The sequence below is a fragment of the Mustela erminea genome, chromosome 12 (genome assembly GCF_009829155.1).
Source record: "Mustela erminea isolate mMusErm1 chromosome 12, mMusErm1.Pri, whole genome shotgun sequence".
Classification (NCBI taxonomy): domain Eukaryota; kingdom Metazoa; phylum Chordata; class Mammalia; order Carnivora; family Mustelidae; genus Mustela; species Mustela erminea.
In genome coordinates, this window is record NC_045625.1 from 63741634 (window position 1) to 63765675 (window position 24042).

At 34.2% G+C, this 24042-nt stretch overlaps 1 protein-coding gene across 4 annotated transcripts in view; it reads right to left on the reverse strand.

The window, feature by feature from the left end:
• ERCC6L2 (ERCC excision repair 6 like 2) overlaps positions 1 to 24042 on the reverse strand; it is a 144510-nt gene that overhangs the window by 106052 nt on the left and 14416 nt on the right. For 2 of the 4 annotated variants that reach the window (XR_004277737.1, XM_032308950.1), the window contains exon 3: positions 6553 to 6672. Coding sequence is in view for 2 of the 4 variants with exons in the window: in XM_032308950.1 (XP_032164841.1) it covers positions 6553 to 6672 (120 nt within the window). In the remaining 2 variants the exon portion in view is untranslated. Of the gene's footprint in view, positions 1 to 6552; positions 6673 to 23510; positions 23532 to 24042 lie in introns of those variants that run through there. The other 2 variants (XM_032308952.1, XM_032308951.1) reach the window with 2 other exon arrangements.

Below are 24042 nucleotides of genomic sequence, written 5' to 3' on the forward strand. Positions count from 1 at the left end.
AGACTCTTTAAAGCTTTATCATATGAGAGAGCAATATTTTAAAATTAATTTACTTTGATTTTCTTAAAGACTGAATTCCAATCCTAAAGGCCTAAATCCAAAGATTCATTCCAAGATTTAATATTTGAAATACATACTTTGTGTCTTTGCGGAATTTATTCCTGGCAAGAAACATCTATTGCATGCATTTTTAGATGATTTCTTCACACTTGAAAAGTTTCAAAATATATGTAAGATGTATCAGATAACATACACATACCTCAAATCCACCAATCCTTAATTTGTAACATTTGATTCATTAAAAGGATTTGTTTTTCAAGGAGTTCCAACGTTAATTTTTCAGGATTCCATTGTGATTCTGGCATTAACATAATAAATATAAAGGAATTTATTTTCTTTCTAGCTATTTCATAGGCTATCTTTTAAAAATGCACAAAATTTTAACTGGATGAATACAAATTTATCTTTTAAGAATTTCATCACATAAAAATAGAGTATTTGTTTGAATTTCCTTCTGAGGAATTAATTTAGGATGTCACTGATAATCCTATCAAAAGCTTTATGAAATTCCTGTTCAAATGATTAACTAAACAAATACATTTATTGATGCCAACTGAAACAAAAGAACAAATAGAAAAATAAATCGTAATAGTGTAAAATGCTTGGAAGTGGTGCTGCCAGATAACCAGAACTGTGTAAGAGTAGATGAAAACTGACATACTTAAAGAACTGAGGAATCCATCCCATACCTATGTAAAGAAAACTTCTCCAAAAAACAAAAATGCAAATTTTCCTAGAAATAGACTTTAAGCCAAACACTGTAACAAGAGACAAAGAAGGTCATCAGATCATAATAAAGGGATCAATTCATTAACAGAATATAACAAATGTAAATATTATTTTCAACATCAGAACATCTAACTATAAAACTTAACAGATATGAAGAGAGAAAATGACAGCAATATAATAAAAATGGAGGACCTCCAACACCCTACTTTCAACAACGGATAGCTCATGCAGATAGAAAATCAGTAAAGAAATATCAGACTTAAACTACACGTTAGACCAGATGGACCTAAGAGACATATATACAAAATTTCACCTAATAGCAGTAAGAATACATATTCTTCTTAAGTACATATAGAACTTTCTCTAGAACAGGTAATGTGTTAGGCCACAAAACAAGTCTTTTTTTTTTTTAATTTTTTATTTTTTATAAACATATAATATATTTTTAACCCCCAAGGTACAGGTATGTGAATCACCAGGTTTACACACTTCACAGCACTCACCATAGCACATACCCTCCCCAATGTCCATAACCCCACCCCCCTTCTCCCAACTCCCCTCCTCCCAGCAACCCTCAGTTTGTTTTGTGAGATTAAGAGTCACTTATGGTTTGTCTCCCTCCCAATTCCATCTTGTTTCATTTATTCTTCTCCTACCCCCTTAACCCCCCATGTTGTATCTCCACATCCTCATATCAGGGAGATCATATGATAGTTGTCTTTCTCCTCTTGAAAACAAGTCTTAATAAATGTTTGATCTAAATCATATCAAACATATTTTCTGACCACAATGTTGTGAAACTTGAAATCAATGACAAGAGGAAAAGTATATATGTGGATATTAAACAATATGCTCCTGACAACCAAAAGTGTCAGAGATGGAATCAAAAAGGAAGCCAAAAAAATATCTTGAGACAATAAAAATTGAAACACAACAAACCAAAACTTACAGGATGCAACAAAAGGAGTTCTAAAAAGAAATTTTTAGTGACAAAGACTCACATTAAGAAAAAAGAAAAATCACAAATAAACAGCCTAACTTTATACCTCAAGAAAATATAAAAAGAACAAGGAACATCTGGGTGGTACAGTCAATGGAGCGTCTAACTCTTGGTTTTGACCCGGGTTGTGATCTCCGGGTTGTTAGATCAACCCCCCAGTCAGGCTCCACACTCAGTGTGGAGTCTGCTTGGGACTGACTCTCATTCTCCCTCTGCCCATCCCCACCCCTGTTCATGCATGCTCTCTCTCTCTAAAATAAATAAATCTTAAGAAAAAAAACAAAAAGAACAAATTAAGCCCAAAGTTAGTAGAAGGCAATCACAAATATTGTAGTGGAAATGAAAGAAATAGAGACTAGAAAAACACTAGAAAAGATCACTGAGATTAAGAGCTGGTTCTTTGAATAGATAAAGTTGGCAAACGTTTAACTAGAATAGGAAAAAAAAAAGAGAAAACATTCAAATAAAATTAGAAATGAAAGAGGAGACATTACAAGTGATAAGAAATACAATATGAAATTATGTAATTATATACCAAGAAATTAGATAATCTAAAAGAAATGGATACAGTCCCAGAAAAATATAACCCAACAAGACTGAATCATGAAGAAAGAAGATCTGAATAAATCAGTAGTAAAGAGACTGAATCAATAACACACCCCCCAGCACAGAAAAGTCCAGGGCCAGACAGCATCACTAGTGAATTCCACCAAACATTTGAAAAATAATGTCAATCCTTCTCAACAATCCCAATCTCATTTTTCAAGGCCAATGTTACCCTGGTATCAAAGACAAGGGTATCACAAGAAAAGAAAAGTAAAGGCCAATATCCTTGATGAATAGAAACACAATTATCTTCAACAAAATATGGAACAAACAGATTCAATAGCAAAAGGACCATACACCATGAGCAAAGTGGGATTTACTCCTTAGATGAATTGATAGTTCAACATATGCAAATCAAAAAAATGTGATACATCATATTAACAAAATGAAGGGTAAAAACCATATCTCAACAGATGCAAAAAAATTTTTTGACAAAATTTAACATCCTTTTATATAAAAAATTTCCAACAAACTGGACATAGAGAATATATACTTCAACATAATAAAGACCACATATGACAAACACACAGTTAATATCACATTCAACAGTCAAAAGCTTCATACTTTTCCTCTCAGATCAGTAACAAGCTTATTACACATAGGACTGGAAGTCCTCGTCAGATTAATTAGATAAATAAGAAATAAAAGAATTAAAAATACATTGGAAATTGGAAAGGGATTTGGAATTGGAAAGGTAAAATTGGAAAGGTAAAGGTAAAACTGTTTGCAGATGACATGACATTACAGGTAGAAAACCCCGAAGATGCCATAAATGAAAACAAATACCTCTTAGAAATCAGTAAAATAAAGTCAGTAAATATGCAGGACACAAAATCAATATATAAAAATCAGCTATGTTTTAATATATTAGCATGACTTATAAGAAAAGGAAATTAAGAAAACAATGCAAAGTAATGGCAGAGTAATTAAAGGGGAAACAATTAGGCCAATCATCTGCTTCAAAGAAGTAGCACACCACTTCCCCTATATAAAGTACTATGTATACTTTTCCAAAGCACAACTTCTTCAGAAATCATAATGAGTGTTGGGGCTGAGGAAATTTATAAATTTCAAGGTTGAAGAAAAAGTTCTATACACTTTGAAACAAAAAGAAAATTTCCTATTCATGGAAAATATCAGTTCAGTACTGGAACCTCATCTACAATATGGAGTGACAGAAGAAAATAAAATTATTTTGGTGAAGTTTGAAAGAAGATTTTTAACTTAGAATTCTACATACAGATAAACTATCAACCCAGTATGACAGTAATATAGAAGTACATAAAACTTTAGAAACAATTAATTGAAGTTCTTAAATAAGCAAAAAGTGGTACAAAGACAAGAAGAAATGAGAAAGCTGAAAAGACATAGCAAGAAAATGTAATATATTTCTCTCAGAATTTAATTGCTCAAATAGAACAAAAACAAAACAAAATAGTACTAAGAATTTGAACACTACAATTATCCAATTATCCTGATTAAACAGATATATTTAGACCTATATGGCCATAATAATAAATAATGTGCAAAATCCTTGCCAAATTTTTAAAATAACTGAGACTATGTAACACCACAGCATTAAAAATACCTGACCAGGGATTTAGCCACAAAAAAATAAAATAAAATAAAAGTAAAAATAAAAATAAAGCCAGTATTACCTTAGCAACAAAGTAGAAATCAACAACAAAGGCGAAATACTCCTATTATTCTCCATACCCCAATAATATCTATTCACTTGGAAATTTTAAACTTCACTTTTAATAGTACTTGAGTAAAAGAGAAAAACTATAGAGCCACAGATAATTTAGAAAACAATAATGAAAAGCCCACCTAATGAAAACTATGAAATGCAGCCACAGTGGTACTCAAAAAAACAGATACAACTTAAGTGAAATTTATTAGAATATAAGAAAGATTAAAAATAAATACTTAAGAATTAAATGGAAGGGGAACCTGGGTGGCTCAGTCCTTAAGCATCTGCTTTGGCTCAGGTCATGATCCCCAGAGTCCTGGGATGGAGCCCTACATAGGGTTTCCTGCTAGGCTGAAAGCCTGCTTATCTCCCTCTCCCACTGCCCCTACTTGTGTTCCCTCTCTTGCTGTCTCCATCTTTATCAATTAAATTAATAGATAAAATCATAAATAAATAAATAAATAGAATTGAACTGAAAGAGATAGAAAAATAGCATTGTTTATTATCAGAAGGAATTATACATATATATGCATATGTGCCCATATACATATATAAATGTAAATAAATATGTATTATAAATATATATTATATATTAATATCTTTACCTATTTAAAGTATTAATTTTCCCTGCTTTCTCTGCCCTGTTAATTACCAGAACTGACATAAAATATTAATAAATTCTGCAATGACATTTAGAATCAAATAACAACTGAAAATAGGACTACAAACAGTCTTTGAACTTGAGAAGATTTAAAGACACATCAAGAATATCCCTTAAAGGGGAAGGGAAGGAAAGATAAAACGAGACAAAACCAGAGAGGAGACAAACCACAAGAGACTTGCTTCATTATAGGAAGCAAACTGAGGGTTGCTGGGGAGGAAGTGAGATGGGGGACAGGGAATGATGGACATTCAGGAGGGCATATGATGTAATGAGCACTGGGTATAAGACTGATAAATCACTGAACTCTACCTCTGAAACTAATAATACACTATATGTTAATTGAATTTCAAAAAAATAATAAAAATAAAATAAAATGACTCAGGTCAAAAAAATATGCTTAAGAAAGAATTAAATACTTCTTTAGGATCAAATTAAATTTGTTACAGGATATATTTATAATATTAAAAATTATAAAAAATTTTAAAGCAATAATAATTCCATAAGCCAATAATTCTCAAAATTTTGCACTAAAATGCCCCAATGATTGACAATAGTAAATTGGCCTCACCAATCTTATGTATAAGACTCTAGTACAGATGAGACTATTTATTTTTTTTTTAATTTTATTTATTTATTTGACAGAGAGAGATCACAAGTAGGCAGAGAGGCAGGCAGAGAGAGAGAGAGAGAGGGAAGCAGGCTCCCCGCTGAGCAGAGAGCCCAACTCGGGACTCAATCCCAGGACCCTGAGATCATGACCCGAGCCGAAGGCAGCAGCCCAACCCACTGAGCCACCCAGGTGCCCCTAGATGAGACTATTTAAAACTTGACTTGTAGAAAGTGATTTCATTACCATGAGAAAATAAAGATTTCATAAAATCACTTCATCTTTATTTCTATCCAGTTTTCTGAGAATATAAAAGTCAGACACAAAAGTATACTTTTTCTTGCATTTCATTATTTTATTAGAAATCTCTTATTTTTTATGAGTCATACATGAGATATTTATAAACATGTATTTACAAAAGAGAAAGCTGAAATATAGACATGAATAGCATTCATAATGACAGGAGCAGAAACAAAAACATGTCTAGACCTTAGTCTTTCTTTTTTTTTTTTTTTTTTAAATATCTTATTTATTTATTTGACAGAGAGAAATCACAAGTAGATGTGGGGCAGGCAGAGAGAGAGAGAGGGAAGCAGGCTCCCTGCTGAGCAGAGAGCCCGATGCGGGACCCGATCCCAGGACCCTGAGATCATGACCTGAGCCGAAGGCAGCGGCTTAAACCACTGAGCCACCCAGGTGCCCCATAGACCTTAGTCTTTCTAATTCCAACTTCAACAGTCCTCATGTAGGAAGAATTTGTTTCAGAGTTTCAGGATGTAATTATTCTCCTGAACAACCTTATCAATGACATACCTTTTTTATCAGTATCAATGTCTCCCTTTCATTCTCATGTAAATAAAAAAACAATATAATGGACTTTGATTATCTTTACATACACATTTATGCAAATTTAACAAATTAATTAAAGTAAGTCATATATATTCAGCCAAGAAAAAGACTGAAAACCTCCAAAAAAATTTAAGCTAAAATTGTATTTTGCCATTTTGAGTCAATCATACTTAATTTGAGGATGAAACTGATAATCCTTTAAGAATTAGGTCAATAAAACAAATATTTTAATAATGTCTTTAACTTATGTGTTTTGAATTTATGCTATAATGTATGCTGTGTACAAGTTACTATATACATTTCCAATACCAGCTTCATGAGCTTTATACTCCTAAACATCTTACTTTTTTTGCTATAGAAGGAGGCTCCTTTTTCATACTTCTTAGTAAAAATTCTGGCATGTTGTTTTCAATATCTTCACGAGTTCCCTTTTTATGCAAAACTGCAGCCAAAAATGAAATAACCTGGGAGAAAAAAAAAACTTTTTAGTTACTGTGTAAATGTTTCAAGATGGACAAAATGTTATGGCTTACATGATTGACTACCCAATTAGTGAAAATTTGAGTATATACAAATAGATTTGTTACAGGGATAAACAACAAGAAATAGCAGTATTGGTTTTCTTTATATATATTAACAAATGTACAGTACACCTTACCCCTGAGCACAGTGAAAAAGAATTCTCACATGGCTATCACTTCCATGGTAAGTTTTACCTACTCAATGAATTCTTTCTTGATCTCATCAGTTGGGACATTACCTTCTTATTTGTCTCTCTCCACAGAAACTATCTCTTCATATATTCTATTAGAATAAACTATATGCATTCTTTTTTCCCTGTTGTGTACTTCAGTTCATCTAATAATTATAGATGGAATGATAGAATGTTATTTTAAGATAGACTAAGACCATTCATCAATACACACACCACTTGGAATAACAGCTATTGTCTAAATACCAAGTAAGAAAGACAAAGAGACATAATAAAGGAAATATAACCTCACATAATGAAGAGCAAGAAATATTTAATCAATTGGACTTTGGTTCAAATTTCAGCCTTAGTTGCTTGGCTGTTATGTAAACTTAGGTGAGTTAACCTTTTGAATAACCTGTAAAAATACATGAAAATAGCAAAAATAAATATTTGCAGAGTTATTTTAAAGATTGGGGAAGTATGTGAGGTATCCATATCGGGGAAGAATCATTACTTTAGAAAAATAAATCATATAAATATTAAAACCTAAAGAAAAAAATATGAGATTGGAAAAAACTAAAAAAAAGTGTTTTTTAAAATGAGAATGGGGTCACCTGGGTGACTCAGATGGTTAAGCAACTGCCTTCAGCTCAGGTCATGATCCTGGGATCCTGGGATCAAGTCCAGTATCAGGCTACCTGCTCAGTGAGGGGCCTGCTTCTCCCTCTGCCTCTCTCTCTCTCTGTCTCTCATGAATAAATGAATAAAATCTTTAAAAAAAAATAAAATAAATTAAAAAAGAATGGTTACCTACAATCTCAATCCCAAATGTCAAAGAAAAAGAATGGTGTAAGAGAAGTATTTGAAAAGATAAAAGCTGAAAACTTCTAAAAGCTGATTTAAAAAAAAAAAAGTCAAGCCATATATTCCCGATCCACTAAGAACATCAAACCAATAAATCAGTAAATAAATTATCAACCCACAAGTAGGTTTTGCATAGAAAAACTGCTCAAAACTTGAGACCAAAAAGAAAATCTTAAAAGTAGCACAAGGAAAACACAATAGATTACCTACCAAAAAGCAACAACTGGATAAATAGCTGATCTGGCAGCAAAAACAACAAAAGACACTATATATCAAATGATATTTTCAAGATGGTAAAGAAAATAAAAGTAACCTAGTTTTATACCCAGTAAGATACTATTCAAGAATAAAGATGGAGATATTTTCAGACAAATAAAAACTGAACAAAATCCTCATCAAAAGAGCACAGTACAGGAAATAATTAATGGATGTTTTCAGGCACAAGGAAAATTATATGATGTAGATGCTCAGTGATGCAGGAAAAACTTAAGAACAACAAAAATGGTAAATATATAGAAAATATAAATATGTAAACATTATTGAACAAAACTGTCTTCTTGAAATTAAATAAAAGCATTAAAAGATATGACAACACATGCAGTTGAGTCTGAAAGGGTCCAGTGTAATTATAATATTCTGGTGTCCTTACACTGTCCAGGAGGAAATAAAATTACTAGTTTATATTAGAATTTTTGATAAGTCAAGAATGTTTATTGTAATCTCTTGGGTAACCACTAGAAGGAAAATACATCAATGTGTAAGTAGTAACCTATTAAGAAAGAGATAATGGAATAATATGAAATAATCTATCCAAAAGGAGGCAAAAAAGAAGAAGAAAATAAACACAGGTAACATACAACAAATAAAGAGCAATAATAAAATAGTAGATTTAAATCCATATATATTAGAAAGCACATTCCATGGAGGGGACTAAATGTTACAATTAAAAGACAAAGATCATCAGGTCCATAAAATATGTATGCCATTTACACACACACACACACACACACACACACACACACACAAAACATTTAAAACAAGCAATAGGAAAAGTTGTTAAGTAAAAAAATGAAGACATATGAACAAAAACCAAAAGAAAGCTGATATAGCTGTTTTATTAGACTCTAAGGCAAAAACATTACTAAATTAAAAAGATACACTTCAAGCTTGATATTGATTAAAAAATTAATTCATGTGGAAGTTATAACTAGTGTAAATTGTTAAGCAAAGAAAAAACAGCTTACTGAAATAAAAGTAGACAAATCCATAGCATAATGGTAAGATTTTGAAATGACTCAGTAAGAAACAAAATAATCAGTAAAGAAGCAGAATATTTGAATCACATGGTTAGCAAACTTGACCTAATGAACATTTGATCAAACACTGCACACTACTGTAAAACACAGTTTCATTTAAAATACATATGAGGGGTGCCTGGCTGGCTCAGTTGGTTTAACATCTGCCTTCAGCTCAGGTCATGATCTCAGGATCCTGGGACTGAGCCTTGTCTGGGTTCCCTACTCAGTAGCGAGTCACCTCTCCTTCTCCTTCTACCCCTATGCACCCTCCCTAGTTATGCTTTCTCTCAAATAAATAAATAAAATCTTTTAGAAAATTAATAACATAAACATGAAATATTTATCAAAGCACCATATAAGGTCATGGAGCAAATCTCAATATGGTTCAGCAGAAATATAGAATATGTTCTTTAATGTGAGAAACTAGAAATAACACAAGTTTAAGAAGAAAATCCACAAATATTTATAAAGTAAGAAATACACTTCAAAGAAGAAATAAATTTTATTTTTTTTTTTAAAGATTTTATTTATTTGACATAGGGACAGCGAGAGAGGGAACACAAGCTGGGGTTGTGGGGGGAGGGGGGCAGAGCAGGCAGGGAGAAGCAGGCTTCCCGCTGAGCAGAGAGCCTGATGCCGGGCTCAATCCCAGGACCCTGGGATCATGACCTCAGCCAAAGGCAGACACCTAACAACTGAGTCACTAAGGCGCCCAAGGACTGAGCCACTCAGGTGACCTAAAGGAGAAATGTATTTTAAAGCATATTAGAATAACGGGTGACTGGGTGGTTCAGTTGGTTAAGTAACTACCTTCAGCTCAGGTCATGATCTCAGCGTCCTGGGATTGAACCTCTGCTTCTCCCTCTCCCTCTCCCTGTGCCCCGACCCACCTCCCATCCTCTCTCTTCCTTTCAAATAAATAAAATCTTCAAAAATACATATATAGCGGCGCCTGGGTGGCTCAGTGGGTTAAAGCCTCTGCCTTCAGCTCAGCTCATGATCCCAGAGTCCTGGGATCGAGCCCCACATCGGGCTCTCTGCTCAGCAGGGAGCCTGCTTCCTCCTCTCTCTCTGCCTCTCTCTCTGCCTACTTGTGATCTCTGTCTGTCAAATAAATAAATAAAATCTTTTAAAATAATAATAAATTAATTAATTAAAATACATATATAAAAAGTATATTAGAATATACTTCTAATTTCACTAAGATTAGAATATATTTTGAGTTTAACAATAGTAAGTAATAATTACATATTAAACTTGTGGACTATACCTAAGATCATGTTTTAGGGACTTAATGCCTACATTAGGAAGAAAAGAAGCTACTAATAAAGTATCTAAGAATCTATTTCAAAAATTAATAAAAATACAGAAAACAAAACACAAAAAAACAGAATTATAAACAAAATGTATAAGTGGAAAAGCATATAATAAAAAGGATCAACAAAGCCAAATGATCATTGTAGTGAGGATTTTAAAAAGTGATAAAGCCCCTAGGTAATTAATGAAGAAGAAAAACTACAAGAAGAAGTAAATACACACACATAAACACAAAGGACATAATAAGTAATGTCATGCCAATAACTAAAAATTTGGAATAAATGAAGAACAGAACTTATCTATACTGACACAAGAAAAAACACAAAATTTACATTTTCATAAAATATTAAATCTCAATACATAATTATAGATCTTACACAAAGAAAACTAAAAGTCAAATGGTTTCACCAATAAAGTCTATCAATGCTTAAGAAAGATAGAATGCCAGTCCAGGAGTACCTGGGTGGCTCAGTGAGTTAAGCATCCGACTCTTGATCTCACCTCAGGTCTTGATCTCAGGGTTTGAATTCAAGCCCCATGTTGGGCTCCACACTAGGTGTGGAGCCTACTTAGAAAAGAAAAGAAAAAAAGAAAAAAAAAAACAGGGCATCTGGGTGGCTCAGTCATTGGGCATCTGCCTTCAGCTCAGCCCCACAATAGGCTCCCGGTTCAGCCGGGAGCGTGCTTCTCCCTCTCCCACTCCCCTGCTTGTGTTCCTTCCCTTGCTGTGTCTCTCTCTGTCAAATAAATAAAATCTTTTTTTAAAAAAGATGAAAGAAAAAAGACAAGAAAAGAAAAAAAAAAGAAAAGGAGAGGGAAAGGAAAGGAAACGAAATGAAAGGAAAGAAAAGGAAAGGAGAGGAGAGAGGAAAGGAAAAGATGATAAGGTAAGGTAAGGTCAGGTAAGGTAAGGTAAGATAAGATAAGATATAATGCCGTCTTAAACTGTTTCAGATTTTAGAAAGGGAGAAATGGTCTCAACTCACTTTATGAGTTTGACATAATCTTGATAAGAAAATATGACAAGCATATTATAGGCAGGAGATTTATAGGCCAATTTTTCTTACTCAGAAGCAAATATTAAATTAAATCCCTTAAAATATTAGCAAATATAACACAGAAATATAAAAAGAAATATATACTAAAATCAACTTGGGCTGATGCTGGGCATGTAAGTTTGGTCTAATTTTCAAAGTTTAGAGATTGTATGGGTATTAGGTATTATACGTAACTTTCCTAACATTAGTTTCCTTAAAATAATATGACAACCCATTTCATCATGATACATTTTACATGAAGTGCTACATTATTAAAATTACGCACACTGTGAAAAGTTGGGAATGTATTTTTTTATCACAACAAAAAAAATTAAGCACACTGTGAAAAGTTGGGAATGTATTTTTTTATCACAACAAAAAGGAATAAGACAGAAAACAGTCTGTTCAAACAAAAAACAAATAATAAAATGGTATGTACAAATTCAAATATAAATGAAATTATATTAAATGTAAATGGACTAAACACTACAATTAAATATCAAGATTGCCAAAATGGATAAAGAGTTGTCTACAAGAGACATACTTTTTTTTTTTTAATTTTAATTCCAGTATAGCTCCCATACAGTGTTGTATTATTTTCAGGTGTATAATATAGCGATTCAACAATTCTATGTATTATTCAGTGATCATCAAGACGAGTGTTTTCTTAATCTTCACCTATTCCACTCATCTGCCCACCCACTTCCCCTCTGGTAACCCACTTGTTTGTTCTCTATAGTTAAGAGTCTGTTTTTTGGTTTGTCTCTCTCTCTCTCTTTTTATTCCCCCTTTGTTTCTTAAATTCCACATGTGAGTGAAATCACATGGTATTTGTCTTTCTCTGGCTGATTATTTTGATTGCCATGTTGTTGCAAATGTCAAGACTGCATTTTTCTTTATGGCTGAATAAAATTCCTGTGTGTGTGTGTGTGTGTGTGTGTGTGTGTGTGTCTGTGTACATCCATACATATCTAAATAGATATAGATACCATATCTTCTTCATCCATTTATCTATTGACAGACATTTGGGCTGCTTCCATAATTTGGCTATTGTAAATAATGGTGCAATAAAAATAGGGGTGCATATAATCTTTTGAATTAGTGTTTTTGTATTCTTTAGGTAAATACCCAGTAGTGCAATTTCTAGATAATAGGGTAATCCCATTTTTAATTTTTTGAGGAACCTCCAATACTGCTTTCCACAATGGCTGTACCAGTTTGCATTCCCATCAGTGGTGCAAGGGTTCCTTTTTCTCCACATCCTAACACTTGTTTACTTTTGTGTTTTTCACTTGAGCCACTGATGAGGATTTGATTTCCCTGATGATGAGTGATGTTTGTTGGCCATTTGTATGTCTTCTTTGGAGAAATGTCTGTTCATATCTTCTGACCATTTTAATCGTATTTGTGCATGTGTGTGTGTGTGTGTTCTTGTAAGTTTATATATTTTGGATACAGACCTTTTATCAAATGTCATTTGCAAATATCTTCTCCTCCCATTAAGTAGACTGTCTTTCACTTTTGTTGACTATTTCCTTTGCTGTGCAGAAGTTTTTTATTTTGATGCAGTCCCAAAATTTTATTTTTGCTTGTTTCCCTTGCCTCAGGAGATATATCTAGAAAAATATTGTTACAACCCCAGTGTCAGAGAAATTACTGCCTGTGCTGGCTTCTAGAGTTTTTACGGCTTCAAGGTCTTTGATTCGTTGAGCTTATTTTTGTATATAGTGTAAAAAACTGGTCCAGTTTTGCACATAGCTGTCCAGATTCCCAGCACTATTTGTTGAAGAGACTTTTTCACATCGTATGTTCTTGCCTCCTTTGTGAAAGGTTAATTGACCACATAACTGTGAGTTTGTTTCTGGGTTTTCTATCCTGTTCCATTGATCTATGTGTCTATTTTTGTTCCAGCACCATACTGTTTGGTTACTATAGCTTTGTAGTATTACTTGAAATAGGGAATTGTGATGCCTACAGCTTTATTTTATTTTTCAAGGTTGCTTTGGCTATTTGGGGTCTTCTGTCATTCCATACAAATTTGGGGATTGTTCTAGTTTTGTGAAAAATGCTGTTGGTATTTTGATAGGGATTGCTTTAAATCTGTATATTGCTTTGGGTAGTATGGACTTTTTTTTTTTAATTTTATTTATTTATTTGACAGAGAGAGAGATCACAAGTAGGCAGAGAGGCAGTCAGGAAGTAGGGGGCAGGCTTCCCATTGGGCAGAGAGCTCGATCCCATAACCCTGAGACCATGACCTGAGCTAAAGGTAGAGTCTTAATCCACTGAGCCACCCAGGTGCCCCAGGTAATATGGACATTTTAACAACTTTCTCCTTCCAGTCCATGAGCATGGAATGTCTTTCCATTTGTTTACATCATCTTCAATTTCTTCCATTTATGTTTTATAGTTTTCAGAGTACACATCTTCCACCTCCTTGGTTAAGCGTATTCCTAGATATTCTATTATTTTTGGTGCAGTTGTAAATTGGATCATATTCTTAATTTCTTTTTCTGTTGCTTCATTATTAGTGTATAGAAGTGTGACAGATTTCTGCATATTGATTTTGTATCCTGCAACCTTACTGAATTCCTTTATCAATTCTCGTAGTTTTTGGTGGAATCTTTAGGGTTTTTTATATAAGTATCATGTCATCTGCAAACAGTGAAAATTTTACTTCTCTTACCAATTTGGAAGTCTTTTAATCCTTTTTCTGGTCTCATTGTTGTGGTTAGGACTTCTGGTTATGATGTTGAATAAAAGTGGTGAATATGGACATCCTTGTCTTGTTCTTGACCTTAGGGGAAAAGCTCTCAGTTTTTCACCATTGAGTCTGCTGTTAGTTGTGGGTTTTTCACATATGGCCTTTATTATGTTGAGGTATGTTCCCTTCAGACCTATTTTGTTGAGGGTTTTTACCATGAATGGATGTTCTACTTTGTTAAATACTTTTACTGTGTCTATTAAATGATCATATGACTTTTATCCTTTCTCTTATTGATATGATGTATCATGGTTGATTTGTAAATATGGAACCACCTGCATCCTGGGAATAAATCCCACTTGACTGTGTTTTTTTAAATGTATTATTAAATTTGGTTTGCTAGTATCTTTTAGAATTTTTTGCATCCAAGTTCATCAGAGATATTGGCCTACAGTTCTCATTTCTGTAGTGTTTTTACCTCATTTTAGTATCACAGTAATCCTGGCTTCATAGAATGGATCTGGAAGTTTTCCTTCCTCTTCTATTTTTTGGAATAGTTTGAGAAGAATGGGTATTAACTCTTTTTTAAATGTTTGGTTGAATTCAACTATGAAGCTGCCCAGTACTGAACCTTTATTTCTTGGGAGTTTTTTCATTACTGATTCAATTTCATTGCTGATAATCAGTCTGTTCAAATTTTCTATTCCTTACTGATTCAGCTTTGGGAGATTATATTTCTAGGAATTTACCTATTTTTTCTAGTTCATAATAATCTCTTACAATCCTTTGCATTTCTGTGGTATTAGCTGTTATTTCTCTGCTTTCATTTCTGAGTGAGTCCTCTTTTTTCTTTTCTTTTTTCCTTTTTTTTTTTTTTTAATGTATCTGGTTAAAGGTGTTTCAATTTTGTTGGTCTTTTCAAAGAACCAACTTCTGGTTTTACTGATCTGTTCTATTGGTTTTTGTTTGTTTGTTTACTTTCCATTTTGTTTATTTCTGCTACACAAGACACATTTTTAAGTATTAAGACACAGCGCTTGAAATAAAGGAATGCAAAAAAGCATACCTTGCAAACAGCAAGCATAAGAATATCAGAGTGACTATATTAATATCAGATAAAGTAGATTTCAAGTATTATACTAGAAATAGAGAGCATTTCATAATAATAGCAGGGTCAATTCCTCATTCAAGACATAGTGATTATATGACCCTAATAACAGAATCTCAAAATACATGAAAGTGAAACTGACAAAATTAAAGGGAGAAACAGATAAACCCCCAAACACAGTGGAGTTTAACTTCCCTCTCTCAGTAATACTAAGAACATAGAAAATCTGAACATTATCAATTAACTTGATCTACAAATTGATATAGAACACTACAACCAACTGCAGAATACATATTCTTTTAAGATGTACATATAGAATGTTCAATAAAATGGGGCATAGAAAAAAATCAATAAATTTTTCAAAATATTGACATCTTGTAAAATATATTCTCTAACCACTATGGAATTAGAAATCATTAATGATGAAATATCTAGGAAAAAATAAATATTGGCAAGTCAAGCATGCTTGCAACTAACTCAAGAACCAAAGGAAAAAAATCTCTATATGAAAATGAAAATGTAACACATCAAAATTTATGGAACACAGATAAAGCAAAGCTCAAACATAAAAATAGGGCATCAGAAGATAGATATGAAATTCATGACCTAAGGTTCTACTTTAACAAGCGAGTAACTGAAGAGTGAAATACATCCAAAGTAAGTAGAAGCAAAACAATAGAAATAATTGCAGAAATCAATGAAATACCAAAGAAACAACAGATAAAGTTAACAAAGCTAAAAGTTGGTTCTTTGAAAAGATCAACAAGATCAATAAACCTTCTTAGGCTATCAAAAATAAAACAGAGGGGTGCCTGGGTGGCTCAGTCAGTTATGAGTCTGCCTTGGACTCTGGTCATGATCCCAGAATTCTGGGATCAAATCCAGGCATAAGGATCCCTGCTCAGCAGGGAGTCTGCTTCTCCCTCTGCCTCTGCCCCTCCCCCAACTCATGCAAACACACACTGTCTCTCTGAAATAAATAAAATCTTTTTAAAAAACATAATAAAACAGAATACAAGATATTCACATAAAAAATGCAGAGGTATCACTCAGATCCTACGAACACTGAAAGAGTGAAAAGGAGTATCATGGAAATCTTTATCAATTTGACAACTTAGAAGAAACAGATAAATTCCTTGAAAAATACAATTTACCAAACTGACACAGCAAGAAGCGAAAAATCTTAATAGCTTCATATCTATTAACGAAACAAACCATTATCAAAAACCTTCCCTCAAAGAAAACTCTAGGTCCAAAAGACGTTACTATTAAATTCTATCAAATATTCAAGTATAAAATAACAGAAACTTTACCCAATTGTTTTAGAAAAAAAGAGGAGGAAGAAACACTTCTCAATTCATTTTATGAGGTCTGCATAACTTCAAAACCAAGACCAGACAAACATAATATGAGAAAACTATAAACCAATATACATAATATAGAGGCAAAAATTCTTAAAATATTAGCCAATTAAATCCAGCAAATATAAAAACAACACCTCATGATCAAATCGAGTTCATCTCAAAAATACAAAACTAGTTTAAGATTAAAAAAACCAATGAATATAAATCGCATTGATTCATATAGTATGTTAACAGAAAAGGAGAAAAATTGATCTCGATGGATGCAGAAAATGCATTTGATAAAATTCAATACATATTAACTATGAAAAAAAAAGCTTAGAAATTAGGAATAGAAGGAAATATCCTGCATCTGATAAAAGATAGTATGAAAATCCTACAGCTAATATACTTAATGTTAAAATACTGAATTTTTTCTAAAACAGGAATAAGATAAGGATATCACTGCTTCTATTCACATTGTCCTAGAATCCTACCTAGCCAGTGAAATAAGGCAAGAAATAGAAATAAAAGAGAAAAATTAAAGCAGTAGGATGACATATACTGTTTACATAGAAAATCCCAAGGCATCTAACAAACAACTACTTGAACTAGCAAGTGATGAATTTAGCAAGGTAGCAGGATATGAGCTCAATATATAAAAATAAATTTGACTTTTATATACTACCAGCAAAAAATTAGGATATTAAATTTAAAAGTTCCACTAACAATAGACCAAAAATATATAATTACATACAATAAAATATGTGTAAGGCCCACATACACAACTATAAAGCCCTGCTGAGACATATTAAAGACCTAAATTAATGGAGCTATCATTCCATGTTAATTCTCCCCAAAGTGTTCTATAAATTCAATATAATTGAACTCTGTAATCCTAATAAAATCCTAAAAAGATATGTTCATGGAACTTGACACATTGATTAGAACTTTACTTCAAAATATAAAGGATTACATAATGATACACAAGGTATAACAAGAAAGTAATAACACAAAATTGAGTATTAGTTAAGCCAAATAAGACCATTCTCGTCTTTTTGTTCTATACCATTGTTCAGTCTGACTATCCTCATACTCAATTTTGTGTTAATTACTTGCATACATGGACAAACAACTCAGTTTAAAGATGGACAAAGGACTTGCATCTTAATCGCTTTGGAGCACTATAGCAAATTACCATAGACTGCATGGCTTAAACAACATTCTCACAGTTCTACAGTCTAGGAAGTTCAGGATCAAAGTTCTGGCAGATCTGGTCTGGTGAGAGACTGATTCCTGGTTTACAGATGACTTGCCGTCTTTTTCTTGTACCCTCAGATGATAGAGCACAGAGACAGGAAGAAACCTTTCTCCTATCTCTTCTTACATTGCCACTAATCTCAACCTGAATTACTCCTCAAAGACCCCATCTCCAAATAATACTATTACATTTGGGATTAGAGTCTCAACACATGCATTCTGGGGGAACACAAACATTCATTCAGTCTACATATCAACTTGAATATATACTTCTCCAAAGGAGATAGCTAGCTAGCTAGATAGATAGTAATGGCCAAAAAGCACATGGAAAGTTGTTCAACATCAATGGTCATTATAGAAATGCAAATCAAAAGCACAATGAGATACCACTTCACATGTACTAGAATGGCTATAATGAAGAAAGTCTATATTAAGTATTGACAAGAATGTGCAAAAATAGGAAACCTTACACATTGCTGGTGGGAATGTAAAATGGTATAGCCACTGTGGAAAATGGTACAGCAGTTCCCCAGAAAAATAAACAAAGAAGTATCATATGATCTAGTAATTCTACTAGGTGAATAAACAAATGAAAGCTATCACAGAATCCTGTACATGACAGCAGCATTTTTCATAACAGCCAAAAAGTGGAAACAATCCAAATGTCTACCAAAGGATAAATAGAAAAACAAATTGTGGTATTTACATACAATAGAATACTCCTTAACCATAAAAGGAATGAAGTACTGATATATGCTACAGCTTGATTGAGCCTTGATAAAATCATACTAGATGAATGAAAGAAGCCAGGTTCAAATGGTCACAATTTTATGATTCCTTTTACATGAAATATTCAGGAAAGGCAAATCCATATAGACAAAAGGCCAATTAGTGGTTGTCAGGGAAATGAGGGTAATTACTTCTGGGGTGTTCTGTGCTGATGAAAAATTTTAAAACAGAGAGAGAGGGGGTTGCATAACATTGTGAATGCACTAAATGACTTGTATATTTAAAAATGGTTAATTTAGGGATGCCTGGGTGGCTCAGTTGGTTATGCCACTGCCTTCGGCTTAGGTCATGAACCCAGGGTCCTGGGATGGAGTCCTGCATTGAGCTCCTTGCTTGGCAGGGAGCCTGCTTCTCTCTCCATCTCTGCCTGCCACTCTGCCCGCTTGTGTGCTCACACTCACACTCACTCTCTCTCTCTCTCTGACAAATAAATAAATTTTTAAAATCTTTTAAAAATAAAATAAAATGGTTAATTTATGTTATGTGAATTTTGCCTCAACAAAAAATTTTAAATTATACTTTACATTTTTATGAGAGACATTTGTACATTTAAGATATAATCAGCATTATTTTCATTCTTAAAGTTGAAAAAATGTAAAATGTCAAGTTAATATACATCAATGATTTAATAAACAGGAGCTGTTATTGTCAGCATCATTCTACAAGATAAGGAGATTTGTACACAATCTCATATATCACAATAAATAAAGTAGATTTTTCAGCAAATTATGTTATCTAAAAGATTATAAAATACTGATATATAAGAATGATCAAAACTTGTGCTGAGTTTTAAAATATTCTAGCAAAATTTGCATTCCTAACCCATATTATATAAGGCAGTGTAATACAGGAGTTTGGAGTCTGACCAACCAGTTTTTTTTTTTTTTTTTTAAGATTTTATTTATTTATTTGAGAGAGAAACAGTGAGAGAGAGCATGAGCAAGGAGAAGGTCAGAGAGCGAAGCAGACTCCCCATGGAGCTGGGAGCCTGATGCGGGACTCGATCCCGGGACTCCGGGATCATGACCTGAGCCGAAGGCAGTCGTCCAACCAACTGAGCCACCCAGGCGTCCCAGACCAACCAGTTTTATACTAACTATGTGACCGTGGGCAATTTACATGATGTGTCAATAGATTTCAATTTTTTCATCAATAAAATGGGGGCAATAATGCCTAATTAACATGTTTGCTTAACAGAAAATGCCTATCATAGAGCCTAACAATACAGGGATCATTAAATATAAGCTATAACACATGATTACCTAATCCAACTTAAAATTCATTAGTTCATTCAATAAAAATGTATTCACTACCTAATACATGCCAAGTGCTGTGCTAGGTGCTAGAAAAGTTTAAATGAAATGCTTATTTGTATCTACCAGCAGTTCAAAATCCAGTTCACTTGAGGGTGGGGTGCAGTGGGAAAGGAGATGAGTTGAGGAAGCATGGCTGAGAAAAAAACTGATGAGCAGAAAATAGTTATTAAATTCAGCAAGAGATTGGTATGAGCAAAATGGCTGATGTAGAACTCAGACTAAAGGAGGTGGAAAGAATGTCTCACAAATGACAGAGGACAATAACAAAAAGTTTAGGCAACTGGGTATTGACTACAATGGGACATAAGGAAACTATACAGTGAGGGAAATGTTCTATATCTTATTAGAGTGGTAGTTATATGTATACATATATATGAGTTGAATATGCATAACTGTATACTTTTGATCCATGCATTTTACTGTTTGTAATTAAAGACAGAATCAGGGGTGCCTGGGTGGCTCAGTGGGTTAAAGCCTCTGCCTTCGGCTCAGGTCATGATCCCAGGGTCCTCGGATGGAGCCCCGCATCGGGCTCTCTCAGTAGGAAGCCTGCTTCCTCCTCTCTCTCTGCCTGACTCTCTGCCTACTTGTGATCTCTGTCTGTCAAATAAATAAATTAAAAAAAAAAAAAAGAGAATCATACACACACACAGATACATATATTCTTTTGAATTACAGGCAAACTGGTCCTCAAAGGCTACTAAAAAGGCAGAAAAGATACCAAAAAATATCAATCCATTGCTTTCCTCTAAATTCATCTATGGATTGTTTCATTATAAGAAAACTATATTCTTAATTATGATAGTTCATAATTCAATCTGTTCATTTACCCAAGATGATGAAAATCTTAATTTTAACTTAATTTGTCAAATTCCATGAATTTGAGAATTCTATAAAATACTAGGAAATTTTAATAAAAATCTAGGATTTTGTATTCATTCCCAATTTTAAATTCTTAGTCCAATTAAAAACTAAAAGTGAAAATAGATGAATTATTGGTGTTGAACACATCTTGGGCACAAATGTACACAAGGAAACTTCTGGGGTGATAGATATATTCATTATCTTGATTGTGATACTGTAGGTATCATTTGTTGGGTGCATATATATGTAAAACTTACCAAACCATATACTGTAAATTTATGCACTTCACTGTATATCAATTTTATCCTTAAAAAGTACATACACACACACAAATGTATATATACACATATAACCAGTAAGTCTGCTAAAACTAGTAAGACTGACAAAATCAAATTTTCTAAGAACATGAAGCAACCATAATTTCATACATTGTTGGCAGGAATGCAGAATGGTACAAACATTTTGGAAAAGGTTTGGCAATTTCTTCTAAAACTAAGCATAGGTTAGTTTATGACCAAGTAATTCCATTCCTAATTATTTACTCAAGAAAAGTGAATACATAAAAAATTGTTCAAGAGAGTTCTAGCAGTTTTATTTATAACAATTAAAAACTGGAGATAGCTCACATGCCCATCAGCTGGAGAATATACAAAATGCAGCATCTATAGAATGAAATAACTACCAGCGATAAAAAGGAACAAACTACTTATGCAATTAATAACATAGATGAGACTCAAAATATTATGCTAAGTGAAAGAAGCTTGACACAGAGTACACATGTATGATCTTATTTATATGTAAATACAAAACTAATCTATGATATAAAAAAGCAGAACAGTGACTGCCTCTTGGGGTGGTGGAAGACCAGGAAGAAACAGAATGACCTTTTCTGGAGTGATGACAATGTCCTGTATCTTGAAAGGGTTTATTTGGCTTATACTGATGTCAAAGCTCATGGAATGATGCATACCCTTAAGACTTGTGCATTTCACTTTAAATTTTACTTTAAAATGAAAAAAAAAAAAAAGAATTGTAAATAAATACTGATTAGCTAATAGCACATATGTTCAAGTGTTTGGGGATAGGATATATTAATATCTGTTATTTAAAATGCAACAAAACATGGTTTGATGGATGGATAGATAAGTGATAAACCCAAGTATAACGACATGTTGAAAGAATCCAGGTGGTGGATATATGGGTATTCATTTTATAATCCTTCCAACTCTTCTATATGTTTGAAAAGTTTCATAGTAAGATCTTGAAGAAAAATCAGTTTGCAAGACAGCAGTGACTCCATTTTTGCACATTTATTTATGTCTTATATTCGTGGACTGACATATATAAAATATATGCATACTTATGTTTATGTATGTTGTATATTCAACTGCTCCCTCTCAATCAGATAGATCCTTCCAATTCACTTAAAGAATACTCAGGTTCCTCCTATTCTTAAATGATACAAACAAACAAAAAAGAAACTTCTTCAAAATTTGCTACTAGGTCACTTTTGTTCCTTTCAAAGCCACATTTCTTAAAGAGGTAAGCATACTTCCCTTGTCTATGCCTTTACCTACTTCGTCTGGCTTATGCCCCCACAAATTCCAGCAAAATAACTCTTGTTCAAGAAACCAATAATTTCTGGGGCACCTGGGTGGCTCAGTGGGTTAAAGCCTCTGCCTTCGGCTTGAGTCATGGTCCCAGGGTCCTGGGATTGAGCCCCACATCAGGCACTCTGCTAAGCAAGGAGCCTGCTTCCTCCTCTCTCTATCTCTGGCTACTTGTGATCCCTGTCTGTCAAATAAATAAATAAATAAATAATTTCCAATGTCACTAGATCAAATGTACATTTTTAAAATCCTCATCCCTTGAAGAATGTAAAATATTAAACTGACATTTTTAAACTTGAAATGAGAGAAACAAACTTCATTTGGTATGTAAACCAAGTTTTTGTTTTAAAAAGAAAAGCTCAATTTCATACTATGGTCAAGTCAGATTGTGAGAAGGGGAAAACTTAAGGGATGTAATCAGAAAATAGGAAAAAAATGAGTAAGATTATATGGATGCCTGGGTGGCTCAGTCATTAAGCAGCTGCCTTCGGCTCGGGTAATGGTCCCAGGGTCCACATCAGGCTCCCTGTTCCAAGGGGAGCCTGCGTCAGCCTCTCCTGCTCCCCCCACCGCCTGTGTTCCCTCTCTGTGTCTCTCTCTGTCAAATAAATAAATAAAATCTTTAAAAAAGGGGGAGGAGTCAAGATGGCGGAGAAGTAGCACGCTGAGACTACTTCAGCTAGCAGGAGATCAGCTAGATAGCTTATCTAAAGATTGCAAACACCTGCAAATCCATCGGCAGATCGAAGAGAAGAACAGCAATTCTGGAAACAGAAAAACAACCACTTTCTGAAAGGTAGGACTGGCGGAGAAGTGAATCCAAAGCGATGGGAAGATAGACCCCGGGGGGTGGGGCCGGCTCCCGGCAAGCGGCGGAGCAACAGAGCACAAAATCAGGACTTTTAAAAGTCTGTTCCGCTGAGGGACGTCGCTCCAGAGGCTAAACCGGGGCGAAGCCCACGCGGGGTCAGCTTGGCGTCAGGTCCCACAGGGTCACAGAAGGATCGGGGGTGTCTGAGTGTCGCAGAGCTTGCGGGTATTAGAACGGGAAAACTGGCTACAGAGACGGAGCCGACAGTAAGCTCCCAGCTCGGGGGTTACCTTGAACCGGTCACAGGCTCAGTGAGCTCGGAGCGTGGCCGGAGGTCATGCAGACGGGAGTTACTGGGCACTGTTCTCTGAGGGCGCACTGAAGAATGGGGCCCCGGGCTCTCGGCTCCTCCAGGCCGGAGACCAGGAGGCCACCATTTGTATTCCCGTCCTCCGGAACTCTACGGAAAGCGCTCAGGGAACAAAAGCTTCTGAAAGCAAACCCGAGCGGATTACTCAGCCCGGTCCCTGGTAAGGGCTGTACAATTCTGCCTGGGGCAAAGACACTTGAGAATCACTACACCAGGGGAGCCTGGGTGGCTCAGTTGGTTAAACGACTGCCTTCAGCTCAGGTCATGATCCCGGAGTCTCTGGATCGAGTCCCGCATTGGGCTCCCCGCTCCATGGGGAGTCCGCTTCTCCCTCTGACCTTCTCCCCACTCATGCTCTCTCTCACTGTCTGTCTCTCTCTCTCAAACAAATAAATAAAATCTTTAAAAAAAAAAAAAAAAAAAGAGAATCACTACACCAGGCCCCTCCCCCA